We start from the raw sequence: 26,985 nt of genomic DNA, 5'->3' as shown, positions 1-26,985 counted from the left end.
GAACATGAAAAAATACAGAAGGCTGAAGGAAGAGCTAGAGAAAATGTAGTAGTGATCATGGCATTGTTGGCAGTAAACCCCAAGCTGTGTAAATTGTTCCAGCAGATACCAGGAAAAAAAATATGACATCTGTGTCCAGAAGAGTGCAATACTGGGAACAGCACAGTTCCTGAGCAGAACCTTCAAGCTCCCGGGCCTCTGGTAGAGTACCCAAGCTCAGAGAAGATACCACACAGGTAGGCAAGAAAACGATTTTACATACACATAATTCTTATTTCAGACAGAATGTGGGTGGTTGGGTTTAGAGCCCTTTATGAATGGGAGAGACAAAGCTGGATGTAAATCAAAGTCTCAGCAAAGTAGCTTACGATTTTCTCTATTACTGCTGCATTTAATTATTGTCTTTAATCTTTGTATTGCTGTATTTTGAAAGTCCTTCATGTGCCCTGTGCAGAGTGTGAATGACTCAGTAGGTGTTTTAGAGATAGATTAGGTAGAAGAATCGTCCCTGCAATGTTTGTCTGATCTTGATTGTAATGAAAATTGTAATTTCCTCTCAGTGATTAATAAAGTATTTCTGATACTGATTCTGATTACACTAAAACTCAACTTGGGACCAAGGAACGGAACTTGTCCATAAGCCAAGGACCAGCTGTAAATCATTTCCAGACAATATTGGAATTTCCTAATTTAGGCCTTCTCTTTTTGGATGTTCCTGTTTGTATGTCCAAAGTTCCACATGGATAGTTGGTTTGTTGGCTTTGTTTTACGCTTGGAACTGAACGCTGTCTACCTCTGGATATATGCTCAATGTTATTTAATTCCTCTGAATTATTCATAAATTTTGATTCAATTTACAATCATCCCATAGCTGTTAGTTATTTTTTACATCATTAGAGCTGCAAGACTTAAGTGGTTTCTGGAAAATGTCATCTCTGTGCCACCAGAGGAAGCATCATTACATTTCAAAAGTCCAATAACTTTGAATTTGATGTGGAATTTCTAGGAAAATATGTTAACGGGTCAAGACAGAACAAGGTGAGAATATTAAAAATTCAAACGTTGAAAAGCCTCCGAGTGAACATTGAGCTGATGTTTTCGAATGCAACTGTTCTGATGTTAAAGGGGAATTGCACTTTTGAGGCATTTTTCCTATCGTTCACAATCATGAGGGGGCAAGATGACGAATGTATTTCTTTTTTATGCATTTTAACTCATAAAATAAACGTAAATAAAAGTTTGCTTATATTGGAGTCAATAGAAGGTATTCTATTCCAGCTATAAATCTCTTTCGAATAACATCCAGAAAGTGCCAGCAATACTCTATTTATATTTCGTGACTTAAATATTAACCAAGTATTACAGATATTATTATTATAAACGCTAACACAAAAAAACTATTTTTATCAGCGCCGTGTTCGGAGGTAGCTAACAACTTGTGATGCTGTATTGGCACCTGTGGTTGCGGTGAGCTGATTTCACTCCTCGGAGCTCGAAAGTTTATCATAAATACCGTCTCACCTGGACATTAGAAGTATGAAAATATAATCTGATGACAACAGACATTGTACAGTAAGTGATGTTTATTATGTTTGTTGGCCCCTCATGAAGTCTGCAGTGAGTAAAAATCAGTGATGTAGTTTAAAAAAAAAAAAAAAAGCAAATGTTAGGCGTTTTTGAAATTATTGCTCCGCCGAATGCTTAAAATGACCAAAACACGTAAATATGACATGTTGTTATGAATGTGCCTGTTACTACATTACATATATACTTAAATCATGTATATAAAACCTTGATGGGGGTGTTTGGATGTTTTATTTCAGAGCGCTTTATAGGCAGAACAGAGCGGACTTCTAAAGCATTTATTTACTATTTAGAAACATGCGTGTTCTTGTCTCTCATAATGATTGTAAAAAATAGGCACAATTCCCCTAAAATTGCAGTTCTTGCCTTTTTTGGGGGGATTTTAAAAGATGATAAAAAAAACACTTGCCAATTGCAGCAATGTGAGTCACCGTTTTAGCCTTGAAAGCCCTCTTAAACAACTTCCAAACCCTCCATCAAGTTTTGTGTATGCACTGCAAGTCTACATACAATGTAGTAACAGACACATTCATAACAATATGTAATATGTACAATGTTTACCGTATTTTGCTCATTTGAATCATTGATTTCCTACGTGGATCGATTTACTTTTCCATGGCAGTGCTCTTCCGACTTCCGGCAACAGATGTGTGTCCCTGTTTCCGGGTACAAACGCCAGTATGGCAGACTTGGTAATAGACATCGAAGACAACTATATTTGCAAGGTTGAGACGTTGGAGCAGACAGAAGCCAATTCATTACCATGAATTGATTAACGTGGACCCTAACTTAAACAAGTTGAAAAACTTATTCGGGTGTTACCATTTAGTGGTCAATTGTACGGAATGTGTACTGTACTGTGCAATCTACTAATAAAAGTTTCAATCAATCAATCAAAAAGAGTGAGGTCAGTGTGTCTTTGCCGCTGTAAATGTGGAACTTGGAGCTATGTTATCCAGACAAAAATGGAGTGCTCACCCAAATAAACCGGAAAAACAAACAACTGTCCATCGAGTGAGTCACACTTTAATATTGATCATGATACACACAGCATGCGTGTTATTACCACTATAGTGCATACTCTGTGTGACGAACTGTGTACAAACAAAACATGAAATGTAGGCTAATACTTTACAGATACTGTAAAATGATTGTTCATGTTTTTTAGTCAGTACAGATTGGTGTCCTATCGCACTGTGTTGTGCATAACAAACTGACGTTTCGTGTTGACGTAGAAGCTAGCTTTTCTCTTTCCGTAGCTAGCTTTTTCGGGTAATACTGAAGCATGCCGATGTATTACTACGATAGAGGCGGGTCTGAGGCTTTATCATGTAAGTAGAAGGTTTTATTTTTTTCTTTAATACAATTTTTTTTAAAGCGATCATTTGAGCATATATTATATAAAAAAGCAAACAAATGAAGGAGATGATTAATTTTTTTTTGCGCTTGGTGCTTATAAACAGGGTGAGAGACACATATTTTGGTTATAACAGCTTTAAAATATAGTAGGGGACAATTAATTTGTGATCCATGCAATGCACAAAAATGCAGCGTCTAAAGAGAGCTCACCTGTAACAAGTAGCCTTCCAGTTGTACTCGACATGCCAAATCTGTTCCGAGCAAAGCACGTGTAGCTGCCTGCGTCGGATTTGCTCACATTGGCAAGTCTCAGTGTTCCATCTGGCGAAAGGGTGATCCTATAAGAGTGCAGCGACACACACAGCAGTTCCTGAGCCAACATCAATTAATGCCAGGTGATATTATCATGACATTTAGTTATTGGTCTGGATTGGAGTCCAGGGTCTGAGCCCGTTCAATGAGCACATCATGTATGCACAGATAAGCTTTATTGGGTGTTTATGTTGCAACAGGGACATTGATTGAGTCTTTAAAGACGGGTCTTTCGAAACATTGATCTAAACACTGAATCAGTACTTCTTGCACTCCCCGGTGCTTTACCTGTTGTTGGTGAGAATAGGAAGGTTTCCTTTCTTCCATAAAATGCTGGCCATGGGATAGGCTTGGGGTTTACATTCCAAAGTCACAGTACTTCCTGCCTTGGCTTTAAGCAAAGCTCTGAGGACGTTTCCTGTGAAGTCTGGGGGAGAGGCTGGTGGGAAACAGTAAGCAGACTTTAAAATAGGACTGCCAACATCAAAAACAGCCTGCGTCAAATCAATCATGTAGCGCATTGGTGTCAAACTCTGGCCGGCGGGCCATTTGGCCCTTGAGGCATTATCAAATCAACATTAGAGCTGGCCCGCCTGTATTATACAGCCGCATTCACCGCTAATACTCATACTTGCCAACCCTCCCGATTTTTCCGGAAGACTTCCAGATTTCAGTGGTCCTCCTGAAAATCTCCAGGGGGTAACTATGTTCCTGAATTTCTCCCAATTTCCACCCGGACAATAATATTGGGGGCGCACATTTGACGTCCACTTTTCAGACATAAAACAGCGTGCTGGCCTAGTCACACAATAAATGTGTTTTTTTAACACACACACAAGTGAATGCAAGGCATTCTTGGTCAACAGCCATACAGGTCACACTGAGGGTGGCCGTATAAACAACTTTACCATTGTTACAAATATGTGCCACACTGTGAACCCACACCAAACAAGAAGGAAAAACACATCCCCAGCGTAACTCAACATAAAGACAACAGAACAAATACCCAGAACCCCTTGCAGCACTAACTCTTCCGGGACGCTACAATATACACCCACCCGCTACCACCAAACCCTGCCTACCTCTGGTTGCCTCAGCTCAAAGCCTGAGCCCCAACATTAATGAACTAGCATCCAAGAAAAGATGCCAGGGCACATCAGATTAGATCAGTGTGTCACAAATTGAGCAGTAAAAAGGCCTGAATGGTTGATTTATTCATTATTTTATTTTCAAATTTATTAGCCCGTGAAAAAAGTTAATTTTGATATTTACCTCAGAAGGCTGCAAATAGAAAAGAGGCATTCAATGTTTTATTTAAAATGTGTTTAATATGCCATTGATGTTTTTTCGATTGTTTTTTGAAAGTTGATTTTGCACTATTAAGTTATATAAGCGTTGCTTGTTCCATATTCAGTGTTAAAGCAAATCAGTGTAGCAAACTGAACAATAATTAACGTTTTATTTATACACTTTCTCTTGCTACTTCAAGGCTTGAATGTTTCATTCATTCATTATTATTTTATTTTGAAATTAATTATTAGCCTGTGGACAAAGTTTATTTTGATATTTACCTCAGAAGGCTGCACATAGAAAAGAGGCATTCCATTTTTATTTACATTTTATTTGATATGCCATTGATATTTTTATTATTATTATTATTAATATTATCATTTAAAACTCGAGTTTACATGTCATTATAAATGTATATAAGCCTTGCTTGTTCAATATTCAATGCAAAACTTGTTTGGGTCCCTATTAAAAGGTTAATTTGTTCAATCTTGGCCCGCGGCTTTGTTCAGTTTTACATTTTGGCCCACTCTGTATTTGAGTTTGACACCCCTGATGTAGAGGTACTTCAAAATACAACACGCCAACGTCGTTATTGTATTAGAAATTAGTTTTAAAGGTTGCACAAAAAGATGAGAGGTCGAATCTTCAGAAACTGTAGCCCAGTCCAGTAACTTAAAAAATACCAACTTTGGTGGTATAGTGATGCATAGCAAAATCTGTATGCCAACCAAAAACAAAGGATGGGTGCAGAAAAAAATACAGAAGACAACCTCATTCATCATTGAAATCGAGTGAGTGTTTAATTATGTCATATTATTTTAAAATACGACTTATTTTATCTTTGTGGAAAATATTGGGACAATGTGTTGTCAAGCTTAAGAGACGTGATGCAAGTGTAAGCCATTGTTAGACTTAAAATTCCTTTTTATTGTCATTAAAATGTTAACTTTACAGTACAGATAACAACAACATTTTGTTGCATTAGCTCGCTGTAGTGTAGGATAAAAGAGCAATAAGGTGCAGATATAAATAAATAGATTACTGTATGGATAAATATTTTGCACTTTTGCATATGCATCCAGGTTTATGGATGTTGTCTGTATATTCCAGCGAGTTAATCCATTTTTGGGGGGAATTGAGGGAATTATAATGGTGCGTTCAAGACTCTTACAGCCTGAGGGAAGAAGCTGTTAAAGAACCTGGAGGTTCTGCTACGGAGGCTGCGGAACCTCTTTCTAGAGTCCAGCAATGAAAACAGTCCTTGGGGTGGTACCTATCCTGGTATGCGCTGCTGAGCTCTTTTTACAAGAGCTCCGGTGTGTAGGAACCAGGTCATATTGTCAGTTATCTGCACCCCCAGTGACACTATTGTTCATTTTTTAAATATTTATATATTGGCAAGATGGCGGCGCCCGGACGGGCTGCGACACTGCGGTGCTCTTGCTAAAGATGGAACATTTGGCGGAAATGCCGGACAGTTCTGCACACTTCATGGCTGGCTCGCATCGTGGTCACTCCGTGATCACGTACGACCGCCAGACACTTCTGGATATGGACATATTGGGCCGTTTTGGACTGATAGACGCGGGCGTGCTAAACATGCTAACTAGCATGGGGATTCGTCGGCGGCTACGTCCAGCGGCCTGTGAAGCAGGGGAGTCTAGTAGCAGCGGGGGCCGTCTACGGAGCAGACGCCAGCGGTGTGATCGGAAACGCGGATGTCGAGCGGGGCTAAAAACAAAGCAGAAGGCTAATCCCCACAGAACACCACTTTCCTCCATCCCGAAGACGGATTTAGATGGAAAATGCGAGACTACTGGTCTGGGTAAGGAGTCAGTTAAATTAGAACAAGTTTTTTCTGCTTTGAGTGTTTCAGAGTTGGACATGTGTTTTACTGAGGTGGCTAACTATGATGCGTGCAGTTTATCAAAGCAACAAACAAACAATCGGAAAATCCCCGTTACTGAGGTGGCTAACCATGATGCGTGCAGTTTATCAAAGCAACAAACAAACAATCGGAACATTCCCGTCGTATCAATTCCTAGATATGGTCGTAATTATACTGAATGCACTGGGCATAATAAACACAACATTATTAATATTGCTACTACGGATAATTTGATCAAAAATTCCCTAAAACAGCCCACTACCTATAATATAGGTTTTTTAAACATAAGATCATTGTCTCCCAAAACGTTGTTAGTTAATGATATTATCAGAGACAACAATCTTAACGTCATCGGTCTCAGTGAAACCTGGCTTAAACCAAACGACTTTTTTGCGCTAAATGAGGCATGTCCTCCTAACTTTACACATGCGCATATTGCCCGTCCGCTTAAAATGGGTGGGGCGGTCGCACTAATATACAACGAAAACTTTAACCTTAGTCCTAACATAAATAATAAATATAAATCGTTTGAGGTGCTTACTATGAGGTCTGTCACACCGCTGCCTCTACACCTGGCTGTTATCTACCGCCCCCCAGGGCCCTGTTCGGACTTTATCAATGAATTCTCAGAGTTCGTTGCTGATCTAGTGACACACGCCGATAATATAATCATAATGGGGGACTTTAATATCCATATGAATACCCCATCGGACCCACCGTGCGTAGCGCTCCAGACTATAATTGATAGCTGTGGTCTCACACAAATAATAAATGAACCCACGCATCGCAACGGTAATACGATAGACCTAGTGCTTGTCAGGGGTATCACCGCTTCCAAAGTTACGATACTCCCGTATACTAAAGTATTGTCCGATCATTACCTTATAAAATTCGAGGTTCAGACGCATGTTCGTCAAACTAATAATAATAATAACTGCTATAGCAGCCGCAACATTAATACGGCCACAACGACAACTCTTGCTGACCTACTGCCCTCGGTAATGGCACCATTCCCAAAGTATGTGGGCTCTATTGATAACCTCACTAACAACTTTAACGACGCCCTGCGCGAAACCATTGATAACATAGCACCGCTAAAGTTAAAAAAGGCTCCAAAAAAGCGCACCCCGTGGTTTACAGAAGAAACTAGAGCTCAGAAATTATTATGCAGAAAGCTGGAACGCAAATGGCGCACGACTAAACTTGAGGTGCACCATCAAGCATTTAGTGATGGTTTAATAACTTATAAACGCATGCTTACCTTAGCTAAAGCTAATTATTACTCAAATCTCATCCACCGTAATAAAAACGATCCTAAATTTTTGTTTAGTACGGTAGCATCGCTTACCCAACAAGGGACTCCTTCCAGTAGCTCCACCCACTCAGCTGATGACTTTATGCAATTCTTTAGTAAGAAAATTGAAGTCATTAGAAAGGAGATTAAAGACAATGCGTCCCAGCTACAACGGGGTTCTATTAACACTGACACGATTGTATATACGGCGGATACTGCCCTCCAAAATAGTTTCTCTCGTTTTGAGGAAATAACATTAGAGGAATTGTTACAACGTGTAAATGGAATAAAACAAACAACATGTTTACTTGACCCTCTTCCTGGGAAACTGATCAAGGAGCTCTTTGTATTATTAGGTCCATCAGTGCTAAATATTATAAACTTATCACTTTCCTCGGGCACTGTTCCCCTAGCATTCAAAAAAGCGGTTATTCATCCTCTTCTTAAAAGACCTAACCTCGATCCTGACCTCATGGTAAACTACCGACCGGTGTCTCACCTTCCCTTTATTTCAAAAATCCTCGAAAAAATTGTTGCGGAGCAGTTAAATGAACACTTAGCGTCTAACAATCTATGTGAAACCTTTCAATCCGGTTTCAGGGCAAATCACTCGACGGAGACAGCCCTCGCAAAAATGACTAATGATCTATTGCTAACGATGGATTCTGATGCGTCATCTATGTTGCTGCTCCTCGATCTTAGCGCTGCTTTCGATACCGTCGATCATAATATTTTATTAGAACGTATCAAAACACGAATTGGTATGTCAGACTTAGCCCTGTCTTGGTTTAACTCTTATCTTACTGATAGGATGCAGTGTGTCTCCCATAACAATGTGACCTCGGACTACGTTAAGGTAACGTGTGGAGTTCCCCAGGGTTCGGTCCTTGGCCCTGCACTCTTCAGCATCTACATGCTGCCGCTAGGTGACATCATACGCAAATACGGTGTTAGCTTTCACTGTTATGCTGATGACACCCAACTCTACATGCCCCTAAAGCTGACCAACACGCCGGATTGTAGTCAGCTGGAGGCGTGTCTTAATGAAATTAAACAATGGATGTCCGCTAACTTTTTGCAACTCAATGCCAAAAAAACGGAAATGCTGATTATCGGTCCTGCTAGACACCGAACTCTATTTAATAATACAACTCTAACATTTGACAACCAAACAATTAAACAAGGCGACACGGTAAAGAATCTGGGTATTATCTTCGACCCAACTCTCTCCTTTGAGGCACACATTAAAAGCGTTACTAAAACGGCCTTCTTTCATCTCCGTAATATCGCTAAAATTCGCTCCATTCTGTCCACTAAGGACGCTGAGATCATTATCCATGCGTTTGTTACGTCTCGCCTCGACTACTGTAACGTATTATTTTCGGGTCTCCCCATGTCTAGCATTAAAAGATTACAGTTGGTACAAAATGCGGCTGCTAGACTTTTGACAAGAACAAGAAAGTTTGATCACATTACGCCTGTACTGGCTCACCTGCACTGGCTTCCTGTGCACTTAAGATGTGACTTTAAGGTTTTACTACTTACGTATAAAATACTACACGGTCTAGCTCCATCCTATCTTGCCGATTGTATTGTACCATATGTCCCGGCAAGAAATCTGCGTTCAAAGGATTCCGGCTTGTTAGTGATTCCCAAAGCCCAAAAAAAGTCTGCGGGCTATAGAGCGTTTTCCGTTCGGGCTCCAGTACTCTGGAATGCCCTCCCGGTAACAGTTCGAGATGCCACCTCAGTAGAAGCATTTAAGTCTCACCTTAAAACTCATTTGTATACTGTAGCCTTTAAATAGACTCCCTTTTTAGACCAGTTGATCTGCTGTTTCTTTTCTTTTTCTTCTATGTCCCACTCTCCCCTGTGGAGGGGGTCCGGTCCGATCCGGTGGCCATGTACTGCTTGCCTGTGTATCGGCTGGGGACATCTCTGCGCTGCTGATCCGCCTCGACATCTCTGCGCTGCTGATCCGCCTCCGCTTGGGATGGTTTCCTGCTGGCTCCGCTGTGAACGGGACTCTCGCTGCTGAGTTGGACCCGCTTTGGACTGGACTCTCGCGACTGTGTTGGATCCATTGTGGATTGAACTTTCACAGTATCATGTTAGACCCGCTCGACATCCATTGCTTTCCTCCTCTCTAAGGTTCTCATAATCATTATTGTCACAGACGTCCCACTGGATCATTATTGTCACCGATGTCCCACTGGGTGTGAGTTTTCCTTGCCCTTATGTGGGCCTACCGAGGATGTCGTGGTGGTTTGTGCAGCCCTTTGAGACACTAGTGATTTAGGGCTATATAAGTAAACATTGATTGATTGATTGATTGATATATATACTTTTTAAATGGCTGTGATGATAATGTCAATGAGGGATTTGTAATCACTGCTATAGTGGAATTCATAATAATATTGATACTGTTGTTGATATTATTCATTTTTGTTTGACTCTCAATTGCTCTGTTGATTACTATTCTGAATGCTGCTCTTCCAAGTTGGGTTTAGGAATTGTATCGTTATGGTATTATTGTGTATTGTTTAGTTGGATTGATTAATATAAAAAAATAAACAATTAAAAAATCGAGTGAGTGTTTAATTATGTTGTATTATTTTAACGTATTGATATTACAGTAATAGTCCGGCAGTCATAAACAAAATTAAGAAATATATTTAGTTAAAAAAAAAAAGGTTTTAGGTTTTGTTAAGGCGACGTCTTTTATGGGGGAATACAAACTAGACTTTTCGTTACACTTCCACATGTTCCAGCGGCGCATGTCAGCTGGTGGCGTGACCCCAGGACCAAGAGACAGAAGTCGGCATGCAGCTCAAATGATTTATTTATTTACGAAGAGAACCAAACAACGGCAGAGGCTAGTGCATGGCACGTGGCGGCAGCAGAGAACACATGCACAGTGAAAAAAATCACCTATCCAGCACTGGCAGGAAACTCAACAGTAAGTGAATGTGTAGAACAACAAGGAGGAATTAAAACAAAAATAAGAAGACAAGAAAATACATAGTCTAAAATGTCATGTGGGATCATGACACTAGATAGATAGATAGTACTTTATTGATTCCTTCAGAAGAGTTCCTTCAGGAAAATTAAAAATATATACTTATATATTTTTATATATATTATATATATATATTATATATATATATATATATATGTATATATATATATATATATATATGTATATATATACATATATATATATATATATGTATGTATATATATATATATATATATGTATATATATATATATATATATATATATATATATATATATTATTTATATATATTATATTTAAATATACACTATACTTAAGATGCAGTATTATTAGTGCTGATCAAATTTTATTTTTAATAAGATTAATCACACTTTTGCATGATGATTAATTGGGATTAGCCACAGTAAATTACATGCTTGCATAATTTCAACTAACGTTAAAAAAGTCCATGTGACAGCCCAGGCGCACGTCAGTGCACATTCATGTGTACGCTGCGTTGGGCGCACCTCCAGGAGCGCGCCAGTCTGGCTGCAGCAAGCAGCTGCAATCAATCACCGGCAATCAACACACCTGAATCTGATGATGAGACCTGCCTTCATAAACCAGCACAACCTGCTATCCCGGGCCAGAACGTAGTTTCCCGTTCAGTAGAGTAAGCCGACACGTCAAACTCTATGCGCACTCTTTGCTCTCTGTGTTTTCTCAACCATCGTGTTCATTTTCTCATGTCCTCCTTGTTGCCACTCTGCAGCTTGTCTTCAATTCCACGTCACGAGTTGTGTGTCTCGTTTCCCCGTGTTCCCTTCGGTTCCCTGGCTGCATCTTGGATCTCGACCTCCCGCCTTGACACGGACTCTGACGCCTCGTTATTGCCCCGACTACCTGCTTGTCTCACGGACCTTCGAGCCTGTCTTTCCCCTGCTGGACTTCCACTTTCTCGCTCAACACTACGGGTAACGCACTACTGTTAATTCGCAAACATATTCGCACACGATACACTTTTGGATCCGTCACACTTAAATTCCCCTTGTTTATAAATATAATTATTTCTTATTTATACACATTATTTATACGTACATTAATAAATAAAGCTTAAACGACATCCTTTCTGTCTGTGCCTTCTCCTTCCTCCATAACAGAACAAAGCATTTGGACACAAATGCAATTTTGCTGTCAGAAAAAAACAGGAAAAGTTTTTAAATATTGTATTTAAATTGTGATTTGTGATTTACTTGTCATTAATTTGCTGAAAACAGCAGTATCTAAAGTCTCTCTTTGGGTGTATTTTGAAGTGATATTTACCAGCAAGCACGACAGTCGGAGTCTCTTCACTCATCTTTGCACTGACGCATGCATTGACCTGATCACTGACCATATAACAACACGCGCCGCCTTTCAGCTAAACTATCCACAGTCAAGGTAAAGAAGCATCACATGAGTTAACCCTTTATTTCTGACAGACCTAATGTTTATAAATCACGGCTGTCAAATGAGGATTTTTTTTCCATTTAGAATAATCACATTAATTAATCACAGGCGATTACTTGTTTACACAGTTGAAATGAGATTATGAAAAGACCCCAAATTCGGTACACAAATGCAATTTTTTTGTCAGAATGTAATGCAGGAATGTATTTAAACATTTTACTGGAATGCACGCCATTTATTTACACAACCCTTGGAAACACTTCTTCTGAAGTTCTTTCAGGCTGTATGAAATTTGCCAGCAAGCACACCTGTGAAGGGTAGTGGTGTAGTTTTGATACTTTTTGGTACTTTTCTAAATAAAGGGGACCACAAAAAAAAATTGCAATATTGCCTTTATTTTAACAAAAAAAAAAATGGGCACATTAAACATATGTTTCTTATTGCAGTTAAGTCTTTAAATAAAATAGTGAACATACTAGACAACTTGTATTTTTGGTAGTAAGTAAAAAAAAAAAAAAAAGGCTACTAATTAGTCTGCTGACGTATGCAGTAACATATTGTAACATTTATCCTTGTATTATTTTGTCAACATTAAGGACAATCGGTAGAAAATTATTTATTAATCTACTTGATCATTTACTGTTAATATCTGCTTACTTTCTATTTTAACATGTTCTATATACAATTCTGTTAAAATATAATAATCACTTATTCTTCTGTTGTGTGGATGATTTACATTACTTTTGGATGATACCATACATTTTGGATCATTCATTGGTTATATTCAAAGTCCTCATGTGTCCAGGGTCATATTTCCTGAGTTTATAAACATAATATACATTTTAAAAATCAAAAGAATATGCCATGATGCCAAAAAATATCGACATAATCATTGTAGTATCGTATACATACGGTACTGTACTTGGTATCATTACAGTGGATGTCAAGTGTAGATCCACAAATGGCGTTTGTTTACATTTTGAAGCCGGTGAGCTACGGTGTGTAGTGAAGCATGTTTAGCTATTCCTCGTCTGGCAGGGATGATACTTGTAAGAAACTTACTTTATTTTTCGCCATGGAGACCGGGATTAGTGATTTAGAGGTCGCTAAAACACAGCCGACTGGGGCTGGACTTTAACCGCTAGCTAGCTAGCCATGTCTTAGAGCACCTCTTCCTGAGGGTGATTCAGTGTTATAATTTTATTTTTATCGTTAGTTTTTAAGCCAAAATGCGGCCGAACATGCTCCTCTGCTCGTAAAACCAGCAATGTCACGACGTGACTTTGATGCGGGGGTACGGGAGGGTGCGAGACCGGTCCGTTTCAGAGGTGGAATAGTACCGAAAATGATTCATTAGTATCGCGGTACTATACTAATACGGGTATACCGTACAACCCTAGTCAATAGTCTGCTCACTCACATATCCATTGATCTCGATTGATCTATGGCGGAAAGGGGAAAATAGATTGCATGATTAATCGAACTGAGTACATGAATAATGCGACAATTGTGAATAATCATAAGTTAACTCGTTCATTTTGACAGCCCTAATATAAATAAATACAAGCAGCAATTCTGCTCCCACTCGGCAGGTATACATGAAAAGATACATTTTAAATGTGTTTGACCTCCACAAAACATCCTCACTGACCCCATTATCCGTTAAGCCAGACAACCTTTCAGAATGTCACTAAAATGACCTTTAAAATTGTGGAGCAACAATGATTTGATGATTTAAGGGAGAGATAAATGCCACCTACCTAAAACCATTAGTTCAGCAGCAAAATATATAATGCTGTGCTCGTTCTCAGCCACACACTGGTACATCCCGGCATCGGCAAGTGTCAACACAGACACTGACACAGCTCCGTCCTTCACGAGGATCCTATCCTGTGAGGGATGAAAGAAAGCAATTACTGCTTGAGACTTAAGATAGCCTTTGCTTTGCTCAGCAGAGTCTGGCCAAGCTTAATAAGCATTGGATTGGGAAGGCGCCATAACCAATGGGCATAGATCAAATCCGGATTTACAAATCACGAATGAATCAATATGGCTAGAAATCACATTTGCGTCTGCCAAATAGTTCCAAGATACGTCTCGCTATCATGTAAACCGAGATTTATAGTCTGCTGGGTTGGTCCTGCTTCCAGCAGCTCCACTCACTTAAATGCACAGATAGCAGCTATAGTGAGTTTGTGGCTGGGGCATGCAGTCAGGTAAGACTTATCATGATAAATACAAACATTTGTATTAGATATATAAATATTGTTGAACTGTGTTATAAATGTACTTTACGTATGAAACCAGTCATTGATTAATTGATTGATTATTAGTAGATTGCACAGTACAGTACATATTCCGTACAATTGACCACTAAATGGTAACACCCCAATAAGTTTTTCAAATTGTTTAAGTCGGAGTCCACGTAAATCAATTAATTTTTTAACATGTTCTTAAAATAACTAAATTACTTGTGTTGTCCAGATACCAATATTAAATTATTTCAATACTTTTTGGTACTTTTGTAAATAAAGGGGACCACAAAAAAAATGTCTTTGTTGGCTTTATTTTAACAAAAAAATCTTAGGTACATTAAACATATACTTCTTATTGCAAGTTTGTCCTTACATAAAATAATGAACATACAAGACAACTTGTATTTTTGTAGTAAGTAAACAAACATCCATCCATCCATCCATCCATTTTTCTACCGCTCATTCCCTTTGGGGTCGCGGGGGTCACTGGCGCCTATCTTAGCTACAATCGGGTGGAAGGCAGTGTACACCCTGGATAAGTCGCCACCTCATCGCAGGGCCAACACAGACAGACAGACAACATTCACACTCACATTCACACACTAGGGCCAATTTAGTGTTGCCAATCAACCTATCCCCAGGTGGATGTCTTTGGAGGTGAGAGGAAGCCAGAGTACCCGGAGGGAACCCACGCATTCACGAGGAGGACATGCAAACTCCACACAGAAAGATCCCGAGCCTGGGATTAAACCCTGGACTACTCAGGACCTTCGTATTGTGAGGCAGACGCACTAACCCCTCTGCCACCGTGAAGCCCAGTAAACAAACAAAGGCTTCTAATTTAGCTGCTGACGTATGTCGTAACATATTGTGTCATTTATCATTCTATTATTCTGTCAACATTAAGAGGGACAAACTGTAAAAATTGATTATTAATGTACTTGTTCATTTACTGTTAATATCCGCTTACTTTCTCTTTTAACACCTTCTATCTACACTTATGTTAAAATGTAATAATCACGTATTCTTCTGTTGTTTGTATACTTTACATTAGTTTTGGATGATACCACAAATTTGGGTACCAATCCAATACCAAGTAGTTCCATCTTTCCTGAGTTTATAAACATAATATACATTTGAAAAAAACAACAAAGGAAGACGTGATGCCAAAAAATTATCGATGTAATAATCGTAGCAGTATCGACTAAATACGCTATTGTACTTGGTATTATTACAGTGGATGTTAGGTGTAGATCCACCAATGGTGTTTATTTACATTTTGACCGTTACTTTTCAGAGGCGGCATAGTACAGAATATGATTCATTAGTATCGCAGTACTATTTTAATACCGGTATACCATACAACCCTACTTTGTATTTAGATCAAATACATGACATTAACTGGAGATGTGGCTGCAGCGAGTGTCTTCTTTCTGCTTAGTACACACGTGAGCCTGCCATCTCAGTGTCAAAATGTTTTGTCAAAAACATTTGTTTTACACAATGACTTTCTACAGGATGTGTATCACTTTTTAAGTAAGCGTGTCATTATTTGTCTTTCTGAATAGGACAATAAATTGTACAAATGTCCCGAGTCCAGGCCCGCTATTTCTCTTCCCCACCATAAGGATGCAGGGGCGTACGTGAGCTAGCACGTGCTTGTCATTGCAAAGAAAAACTTTTAAAACGAAAAGGAAATAAGGAGGTCTTTTTCAAACAAAGTAACATAGCTTCCTAGAGAATAATAGGCACATTGACTTATCATGCAAAACTTAATAAAAAATACAATGAATTGGAATAGGGAGTAGATGTAATCTTTACTTTTACCTGAGGTGAATTATTTTCAAAATGTTTTTATATTTAAAATGTGATACAATATGTTAAAGTTTAAAAAACCCAACTATGAACCTCGATGCACATCACTGGTTTGTGGCTTGTCATAATAAACATATTAAGGGATAATACCGTAGAAATTAGACTTGGATAAAGCTTATACAAATACACATTTACTTCCTTCTGAAAATGATTCAGCATACAGTAATTGTCTAAAAAGCTGTCAACACAAGTGCATACCAATATAATTAAGTATTTCCTACAACCAAGCACAGTGGTTGTATGAGTTCTGCCGGCACTAAGGAACTGCGGTTCATTAAGGGACTCATGAAAAAAGTTATCTGACATTTTGAAGCTTTGGCAGTTTTGCCATAATTTTCAAATTAGCTGCCAACACAATGAGTACCAAGATGATCGTCTTGCTTCCTGTCGGGCATAGTGGTTATAGTATCATGGTTTGGGGCGTCATGAGTGCTGCCGGCATCTGGGAGCTATGGTTCATTGAGACATTTTGAGTGGATAATAAATGTAAACTGCTGTAAAGCTACGCTGACTACTCTAAAGTATTTCCAAGTTATTTTTCTAGCGTGTTTTCCCTTGACAATAAACACTTTAATACAAATGTCGGGGTGTACTCACTTTTGTAAGATATTGGGTATATTATAAGCAAACAATGAAAAACAACAATAAACTTCATTCAAATGTTGTTAAGCATGTGGGAAAATACACTCCCAGGGCCTTATATATAACATTTCAAATAATTTGCTCAATATAGCATGTGCAACTAAAATTGTGTGTGCTCTTAGTGATTTGCTATGTTTTAAAACATACATCAGACAGATAAAACTTGTACAACTTTTTCTGGGCTTTTTAGAAGAAGTCCTGCATGGCACTTTTTAGCGTGCTGAAGATAACCACCTGTGATGAGGTGGCGACTTGTCCACGGTGTACACCGTCTTCCGCCCGATTGTTGCTGAGATAGGCGCCAGTGCCCCCGCGACCCCAAAAATGGGAATAAGCGGTAGAAAATGGATGGATGGAAGATAACCACAAGGCTGCGCTGGAATGATCCAGGCACAAGAAGATATATTAGTAACATATCACATAAACGAAGAAAAAAAACACAATTTAAAAAATGCCAGCGGACACTAACAGGCAGCATTTGAATTACTTTAGCCCCTTCAGTCATCCAGCAGCTATCCCATTATAAATTGTCATTTGTGAGTAGAGGATATGTTTTTTATGTTTTGTATTTATGACAGTCCACATATGTTGAAACACATGTAGAATGGGAGACTCTTTGTCCAGCGCGATCGCCTTTTTTCTCACCGCCATTTGTGCATAACTGTGCCAATTTGGAAGTCCGTTTCAAACGTGCTAAATATAGATGCAAAACAGCGGCTGCAGGACAGTTTTAGTCTTGATAAATCACATCGCAAGGGCTATATTTGAATTTCCTCCTCCTAGTATCGTGGCCATTCTAATATATAGTATATATTCTGCATATATATGAAGTCAGACACGCTAGATAGATTGCGCTCGCTATTTTGCTCATTTAAAGACGCAATCCTCTGCACAGAAGCTTAGTAGATCAGCTTTGCGTGCACTATAAAGGGTGTACGTGTCATAATGCATGCAAACCTATTGTATTGTTGTATAAACTGTATTATTTCCATGATAAAACAAGCAACTTACCAACAAAACATTTTAAACTTAAACTGAGACATAACTATACGTTTGTACAGGGTGCCAAAACTGAATAAATGCTTTACTAGGGTTATAGAGAAGGTTGTGAACAGCAGATTTATGAGGAAAGGAAGAGTTAAAAGGGAACTGTGGGGATATGTGCGCTTTATAGGCTACCTGTACTTTATGGAATTGTGCGGTGAAGTGGTGCAGGGGATGAAAGAGCATTTGGAGCTGTAGCTTTTTGCCATGGGTTAAAGCAGTGTTTTTCAACCACTGTGATGTGAGATACAGTCTGGTGTGCCGTGGGAGATCATGTAGTTTCACCTATTTGAGTTAAAAATATTTTTTGCAAACCAGTAATTATGATCCCCAAATAATGTGCCGTTGTTGAGTGTCGGTGCTGTCGAGAGCTCGACAGAGTAACCATGTTATTCTTCTCAATATCAGTAGGTGGAAGCCGGTAGCTAATTGCTTTGTAGATGTCCGGAACAGGTCGTGTGAGACGAGCATGGTTTGTCGTGAAAACAATATGCAGACGACAGCGGGAGGCAGCGTGAAGGTCAAAAGGTGACTAATGATTAAACCAAAAAAAAAAAAGGTGAATGACCCTAAGAAAAGGCATTAAAAGTTAGGATGGCTATGCAGAACGAAAGTAAAACTGAACAAAGTAAACAAAAACAGAATGCTGGACGACAGCAAAGACTTACAGCGTGTGGAGCAGACAAAGTACATCCGTACAACAAACAACAATCTCCACACAAAAAAAGATAGCAACAACTTAAATATTCTTGATTCCTAAAGCAAAGCATGTGTGGGGAATAGCGCTCTAAGGAAGACATGAAACTGCAACAGGAAAATACCAAAAAAAACAGGAAAAGCCACCAAAATAGGAGCACAGGACAAGAAATAAAACACTATGCACGGGAGCACAACCAAAAAACTCAAAATAAGTCAAGGCGTGATGTGGCAGGTTGTGACAGTACACCTACTTTGAGACAAGAGCTATAGTGATCCATGGTTGGTTATGGTTTAAAGTCATATCCAACAATTGCGACAACAACTTTTTATTGTCTACTGAGTTTCATTTCTTAATGATTACTGCTGGTGGTGTGCTTCCGGATTTTTTTTCAATGAAAAAAATATGCCTTGGCTCAAAAAAGGTTGAAAAACACTGGGCTATATACTGTATGTTAGATTTAAATTTAGATCTATTGGTCCCTGTTGGGAAAATTCTGTTACGCCTGTTCGGCATTGTGATGCCGAATTGTTCCTTCGAGGATGCGTCAAATTACAACACAGCAAAAGGTATGAACTAATGATTTATTTAACAAAAGGTGCTAGAGAACAAAAATACTGGAGCTAAGAAAAGGCAAATAAAAGACGCTAGCATGAAAGCTAGGATAAACAAATAGTAAACTAAACTGGCACATAGGCACACAAAGGGAAAAAAAAACATTTAGCATGAGAGCTAAGAATGAATAAAATTGCGCAGTGTGAGAGCTTGCAAGAATAATACAGAAATTGCATGTAAGCAAAAGCGCAAAGCAGACGTACCGTTGTGTATGAACAAATTAGAGTCCCATGCAGAAGAATGAAAAGAGGAAGGCTTATAAAGGGAAAGTGATTATTTGTAGCGTGTTTGCGGGATTGTGAGTAGCAGGTGAACTAATGAGTGACCATGGTGACGGAAAAAACTGGAAAATAAGAGGTAGAATGACGGAGTGATACAACAATGGAAATAATAAACAATAATATGAGAAGATTCGAGTACGGATCTTAACAAATTCATTTTCACTGCCGCACATTGAAACAATAGACTGATTGATTGATTGAGACTTTTATCAGTAGATTGCACAGTACAGTACATATTCCGTACAATTGACCACTAAATGATAACACCCGAATAAGTTTTTCAACTTGTTTAAGTCGGGGTCCACGTTAATCAATTCATAGTACTGTATGTTTCGGGCTATAAGTTGCAGTTTTTTTCACGCAACATATACTCCGGAGCGACTTATATGTGAAATTATTAACACATTACCGTAAAATACCAAATAATATTATTTATCTCATTTGCGGAAAAAACAAAAAAATGTCAGCAATCGTCACACACACGTCAACCAATAATAATTTGGTGGGGGAGGGTCATGGCAGAAGTGCATTGTGGGTCATGGGATGCTAACTGCTATATGCTATATACTACTGCCATAGCTATTAAAATTGATCATTTCAACGTTGGCGGTAACTGAGAAGGGCTGAACAAAAATGGGACCGGAAAGGAAATCATGTACTGCAGATTACGAGCTGGACGTAGTGAAATATGCAGCAGAAAACGACAAGAGGAAGCGGCGCATACCTTTGGAGTTGGCAAAGTTATTTAGAAGCGACATTGAGGAAAAAGATTTCATCAGATTTAGCGAGTAAAAGTGACAGATTGTTTGGTAAACGTATAGCATGTTCTGTATGTTATAGTTATTTGAATGACTCTTACCATAATATGTTACGTTAACATACCAGGCAGCTTCTTCGTTGGTTATTTATACGTCATATAAAGTACACTTATTCAGCCTGTTGTTCACTATTCTTTATTTATTTTAAATTGCCTATCCTGTTGGGAACTCGCATGACTGCCGTTGTGTGATCCCAGAATGCAAGAACCAGGAGAGCGGAGTGCAGGTATGATGAGTCTTTAATCTCATGAAACAACAGAAAATAAAGCAGTCTATCTTAAAAGTTCCAGACATGGAATTATCATCGATCACTGAGGAGTGCTCGAGACAAGGCATAAATAGCATACATGTTGATCAGCAGCAGGTGTGGACCAGCTGCCAATCAACAGCAGGTGTGTGAACAAAAACAGTGCTCAACGGAACAAGCAGGAAGTGGAAACCAAAATAAGAGCACTGATAGGAAGTGAATACAAAAACAAGTTAACAAACAGAAAAGAAGTGACCGATCGTCACATTTCAAATGTCTATTCTTGGTGTTGGATTTTATCAAATACATTTCCTTCAAAATTGCGACCTACACTCCAGTGCGACATGTATATGTTTTTATCCTTCTTTATCATGCATTTTCGGCCGGTGCGACGTATACTCTGGAGCGATTTATAATCCCAAAAATACGGTAAACATTACACATCATGAACAAAAATAACAAAAAAACATCATACATGACCAACACATTTACAGGCTCGTCAGACAGGTCGGCCGGGTCTGCTGTTTAGGGCAGCAATAGCTGCAGGGGGTAAGGCTTTTTTCCCCGAGGCGGGCCCTCCGGAATTTGATAGTTTTGTACCTGCACCCTGATGGTAGTGGGATGATGTATTGGTATAGTGGGTTGGTCATATCCTGGACTATTGTGTTTGCCAGTCGAATGATGGACCTCTGGTTTGGATCTGAGATGTTGGGTGTGGGTAGGCCACTGATTTTAGAGGCTATCCTCTCACCGCCAAAGACATGCACCTGGGGATAGGTTGATTGGCAACACTAAATTGGCCCTAGTGTGTGAATGTGATTGTGAATGTTGTCTGTCTATCTGTGTTGGCCCTGCGATGACATGGCGACTTGTCCAGGGTGTACGCCGCCTAACGTTCAAATGCAGTTGAGATAGGCTCCAGCCCCCCCTTGACCTCGAACGGGACAAGCGGTAGAAATGGATGGATGTTTGTAATGCGTTACACAGTACAGATGATGGGTTAAACAATGCTCTGGTACAGTAATAACAGGAGCTGAGGTGCAACGTATAGTCCTTTAAGTTTACAGACGGCTGACAAGTCTTTGTTGACTTATTTTTTGAATGTCCGTGGTGTGCTGATCAAAGGTGAGTTTATTGTTAAAGTCTCGGCAGGTATCAGAAGACTTCAGGAACAGAGGGGGTTCAGTGCGGTGAAGCATGATGGAGTGTACCTTCTTTTGAAAGCTGTTTATATGGTTCAATTCCAAAATGTGTTTTTGCCAATAGTGCCAGTGATTGTGTTCTTTAAATTCCTTTGTGTTTCCTGTGATAACCTTCACAGATACAGAAAGAAGCAACCTTCCCACTTGACAAATATATATACAGTGGGGCAAAAAAAGTATTTAGTCAGCCACCGATTGTGCAAGTTCTCCCACTTAAACTGATGACAGAGGTCTGTCATTTTCATCATAGGTACACTTGAACTGTGAGAGAGAGAATGTGAAAAAAACATCCAGGAATTCACATTGTAGGAATTTTAAGAATGTATTTGTAAATTATGGTGGAAAATAAGTGTTTGGTCAACCATTCAAAGCTCTCACTGAAGGAAGGAGGTTTTGGGTCAAAATCTCACGATACATGGCCCCATTCATTCTTTCCTTAACACGGATCAATTGTCCTGTCCCCTTAGCAGAAAAACAGCCCCAAAGCATGATGTTTCCACCCCCATGCTTCACAGTAGGTCTGGTGTTCTTGGGATGCGACTCAGTATTTTTCTTCCTCCAAACACGACGAGTTGAGTTTATACCAAAATGGATACATGGATGATACAGCAGAGGATTGGGAGAATGTCATGTGGTCAGATGAAACCAAAATAGAACTTATTGGTACAAACTCAACTCTTCGTTATAGGAGGAAGAAGAATACTGAGTTGCATCCCAAGAACACCATACCTACTGTGAAGCATGGGGGTGGAAACATCATGCTTTGGGGCTGTTTTTCTGCTAAGGGGACAGGACGATTGATCCGTGTTAAGGAAAGAACGAATGGGGCCATTTATCGTGAGATTTTGAGCCAAAACCTCCTTCCATCAGTGAGAGCTTTGAAAGGTTGACCAAACACTTATTTTCAACCATAATTTACAAATAAATTATTTAAAATTCCTACCATGTGAATTCCTGGAATTATTTTTCACATTCTGTCTCTCACAGTTGAAGTGTACCTATGATGAAAATTACAGACCTCTGTCATCATTTTAAGTGGGAGAACTTCCACAATTGATGGCTGACTAAATACTTTTATGCCCCACTGTATGAAAGAAGTGTGTTGTGGTCAATCTCAATGAATTAGCGTAACATTACTTAACACACACATAAATATATATCTGCAACGTTAAAGACAACGAAGCTAAAAGCCATGGTTCTCACTATACACCGCATTACATATGCTGTAGCACCAAGGTGTTATGCTTCACGCGGCGTATCTCAAACTAGATTAAACTCACTGTCCCTTAATCAGGCGGCTCTTAAATATGCGCCATGAATAATGAAGAGCAGCAAGTGACTCCATTCAGATGAAATAAAGCAACCTCACGGGAACCACGCTGCTGTGTGATCTGCCGGGGTAAGGACAGGGAAGCGCAGTCTATTCACTGGCACACCTTGGCGACGGCTTCATATCCTCTATTTATTGCATCCGGAATTGCGCTTTGAACAACCACAATCCATTCCAGCGCCAGGCGTCAAGAGGATTGAGTTGTGTTGAGTTGAGTTTGAGTTTATTTGGAACATGCACGCATACAACATGATGCATCACTATTTCAAGTTTCTCTCTTCAACATGTTCAAAAAGGAGTAGGAAGAAGCAGAGCTAATTTAATTCTACCCCTTTTTCCTTTACATAGCAGTTGCTAAAACTTTTGTTTTCCTCCTGTTCTCAATTTATTCACAATATACTCCATAAGGGACAGCACAGGGGTTAGTGCGTCTGCCTCACAATATGAAGATCCTGAGTAGTCCTGAGTTCAATCCCGGGCTCGGGGTCTTTCTGTGTGGAGTTTGCATGTTCTCCCCATGACTGCGTGGGTTCCCTCCAGGTACTTCGGCTTCCTCCCACCTCCAAAGACATGCACCTGGGGATAGGTTGATTGGCAACACTAAATTGGCCCTAGTGTGTGAATGTGAGTGTGAATGTTGTCTGTCTATCTGTGTTGGCCCTGTGATGAGGTGGCAATTTGTCCAGGGTGTACACCGCCTTCTGCCTGAATGCTGCTGAGATAGGCTCCAGCACCCGCCGCGACCCCAAAAGGGACAAGCGGCAGAAAAATGGATGGATGGATTGATTGATTGTAACTTATTAGTAGATTGCACAGTACAGTACATATTCCGTACAATTGACCACTAAATGGTAACGCCCGAATAAGTTTTTCAACTTGTTTAAGTCGGGGTCCTCGTTAATCAATTAATAGTAATACTCTATAAGTAATAACAATAAAAATAAATAAATCAAAACATAATTGGTGAAGTAAGTTATACTTTATGAAGCCCCCAAAGGGACATGGAGGGAAAACATTTTTTTATTTGTGCAATAAAGTACGTTTTTTTTTTCTATGTCATTGAACCGGAAGTGAAACAGACAAAGCAATGGTGGAACCTACCCATTTTCCGTGGGAGAAATTTATTGATTTCTATTTTAGTATTGGCCTAACATATAAAGACATCAAATTGCATTGTGGTCCCACAACAGAGCACAGATGATGGGTAGGCTCCCGCATGCTCCAGCTCCTCCATCGCTGTGTCTGTTGTACTTCCGGTTTACTGACATAGGAAGAAAACCTTTTGCAAGATCTCGCAAAAAGTATTGCGGGATCTCGCAAAATATTCATGTCATTTTAGGGGTTCCGTAATATTCCACATGGTGAGATGAGTAAGATTATCTTGAAAATGAATGAATGGATAGAGATAAATTCAGAATGTTTATCATGGTTCTTCTTCTTTGTACTTTGTAAGCACTTTAAGTAGGAAGAGTTTCTTGAAGTGGATCATATTAGTACATTGTTTGATGTCTTTGCTTAATCTATTCCATAATTTAGTTTCACATACTGATATACTGAAGGTCTTAAGTGTTTTACATGCGGACTGACGTTTTATATTAAATTTTTGTCTTAGATTATATTTCTCCTCTTTTGTTGAGAAGAATTGTTGTATATTCTTGGGTAGCAGGTTACAGTTTGCTTTGTCTATAATTTTAACTGTTTGCAATTTCACTATGTCATGGAATTTCAGTATTTTTGATTCAATCAATCAGGGGTGCCCAAAGTGTGGCCCGGAAGCCAATTTTGGCCAATTTTTTATTGGCCTTTTCAGCAGATAGAATTAATTTATTATTATTGAGATGTAATTATTAATGTTGTCAAACGATACATTAAAAAAAAAAAACACACAAAATAATCACACTTTTGAAATTGGATCAATCATGACCAATCACAAATATTTCTAGTAGCATAAACTTGCTTGCATGATTTCAATTAAATTAAAAATCTCAAATCAATTTAAAGAGACCCCAATGCTTGGTCACAAATACATTTTTATTGTTAAAATCCATAGAAGGTGAAATAGCCAAATACGTTGTGTGATCAATCGGCGTATATATGTGATTCGTGCAATATTTTTTGTGATTAATCGCATGAGTTAACTTGTCCTTTTTGACAGCCCAAGTTATTAGATTACACTAATTTTCTTAGTCATGGGGATGTTTTGTTCAGCTAGCTTGGCATATGTTGATGTTGTACATCGGTTTGTTTTTAGCATTTTTAATGTACAACGTGGCCCCGCATCGTTAGATTTTACTGAACGCACCCCCCATTGGATAATGTTTGGACACCATAGCATTAAACAAAGGGTTTGTATGTTCTCTATATCCAACATTATGTATTTTTTCGAACTGATCTTTTTTTTAACACCCTTGTGTGGTGTTTGGGTCTGTGGGACCCATTTTAATTTTTTATTAAAAGAAAAGTGATACAATTAATTAATTTTTCAATTTGAGACTCACTGACTTTGGCTTATTTTCTTTGAAGAACAAATATCAGAATACATATTTAATGACCCCACACCATACACCCCACTTACACATTTCTATTACATATAAGATGTTTGAGTCCACTGGTGTGGAAACTGATGTTCTTTGTACCACACGCATCCATCCACCAATCCACGCACACGCACGCACACACACACACACACACACACACACACACACACACACACACACACACACACACACACACACACACAGAGCAGGCCTAGACAGAAGGAGGACAGAGTCTAGGTACACAGAACATCAGGTGGTCAAATGTGCGAGAAAATGAGAGCAGACAGTGTTGACAAACAATATTGCAACCTTGTGTGGGAACCGCAGGTGCAGAAACACAAAAGAAAAATCCCTGTGGGATGGAAAACTGGCAGAGAAATGTTCCATGCAACTTTTATATTTTTGTTACTCAGCCAGCGTTTGTGGGTCTGATGGACCCGCCATATTTTGTTGCTTTTAATGCCTCACAATCAAACGCTTTTATGTTAAAATACTAAACAGATGTTTACCTTATCTCAATAAACATCTGTATTAAAAGCCACAAAATGAAACGGGTCCATCAGACCCACAAACGCTGGCTGAGTAACAACAAGATGAACATCACACAAGGGTTAATGCATGAAGTGTACTTGTGTAGTTATTCCCCCATATTTCTGCAAATTATCTCAGATATGGTAACATGAGCGAGCAGTAGAGAATACGGACTGAGTTGAAGGTGAAGATGACATTTTCAGAAGGAAACACCGGCCCAGGAAAGGTGACACATTTACCCGAGAGATCAGCCGCTGGCCGTTCTTCAGCCATGTGTAAAGGGGTTTGGGTTTCCCACTGGCACGACACTCCCAGTCCAGATTCTCCTCTATGGCCAAGGCCGTGTCCTTCATGGTCTGAATCCACTGAGGCTTGGCTGAGGGAGCACAAACACGAGGCACACATTTGGACAAGTCTCTGTTATATCGCCACGTTTGACAACAGCTCACATAAGAGCAACAAAAAAAGGACCCATTCCCATGAAAGCTTTTGAGAGAGATGTAATTTTTGTCCTTGTTACCTCGAACACATTGTTCAAATTTGCCCGGAAGTTTCCACGGATACAATGTTACAGCCACTCATTCAGTCCTTTCCAATTTACAGAGCAAAATTTTCTTCCCTCTTCCGAATTTAAACGTTTGCGGCGCACAAATAAAGCTGGAATAACTGGCGTAAAATTAAACCCAGAAGGGCTTATTACTGAGAAAATGGCAGTGTCTGTTCTGACTTGTTTTAGTAC

At 39.2% G+C, this 26,985-nt stretch overlaps 1 protein-coding gene across 1 annotated transcript in view; it reads right to left on the bottom strand.

Annotated features, from left to right (window-relative positions):
• The window catches only part of cntn3a.2 (contactin 3a, tandem duplicate 2), a 236,234-nt gene that overhangs the window by 113,641 nt on the left and 95,608 nt on the right, over positions 1-26,985 (bottom strand). The window contains exons 9-12 of the mRNA XM_061903869.1: positions 26,486-26,622; positions 13,933-14,062; positions 3,544-3,694; positions 3,154-3,281 (exon numbers count right to left, since the gene is read on the bottom strand). Of these exons, the coding sequence (XP_061759853.1) occupies positions 3,154-3,281; positions 3,544-3,694; positions 13,933-14,062; positions 26,486-26,622 (546 nt within the window). The remainder of the gene's footprint in view (positions 1-3,153; positions 3,282-3,543; positions 3,695-13,932; positions 14,063-26,485; positions 26,623-26,985) is intronic.

Source organism: Nerophis ophidion, linkage group LG06, assembly GCF_033978795.1.
Source record: "Nerophis ophidion isolate RoL-2023_Sa linkage group LG06, RoL_Noph_v1.0, whole genome shotgun sequence".
Classification (NCBI taxonomy): domain Eukaryota; kingdom Metazoa; phylum Chordata; class Actinopteri; order Syngnathiformes; family Syngnathidae; genus Nerophis; species Nerophis ophidion.
The sequence above is the reverse complement of the archived record's forward strand: the minus strand, read 5'-3'. Positions and strand labels throughout refer to the sequence as shown.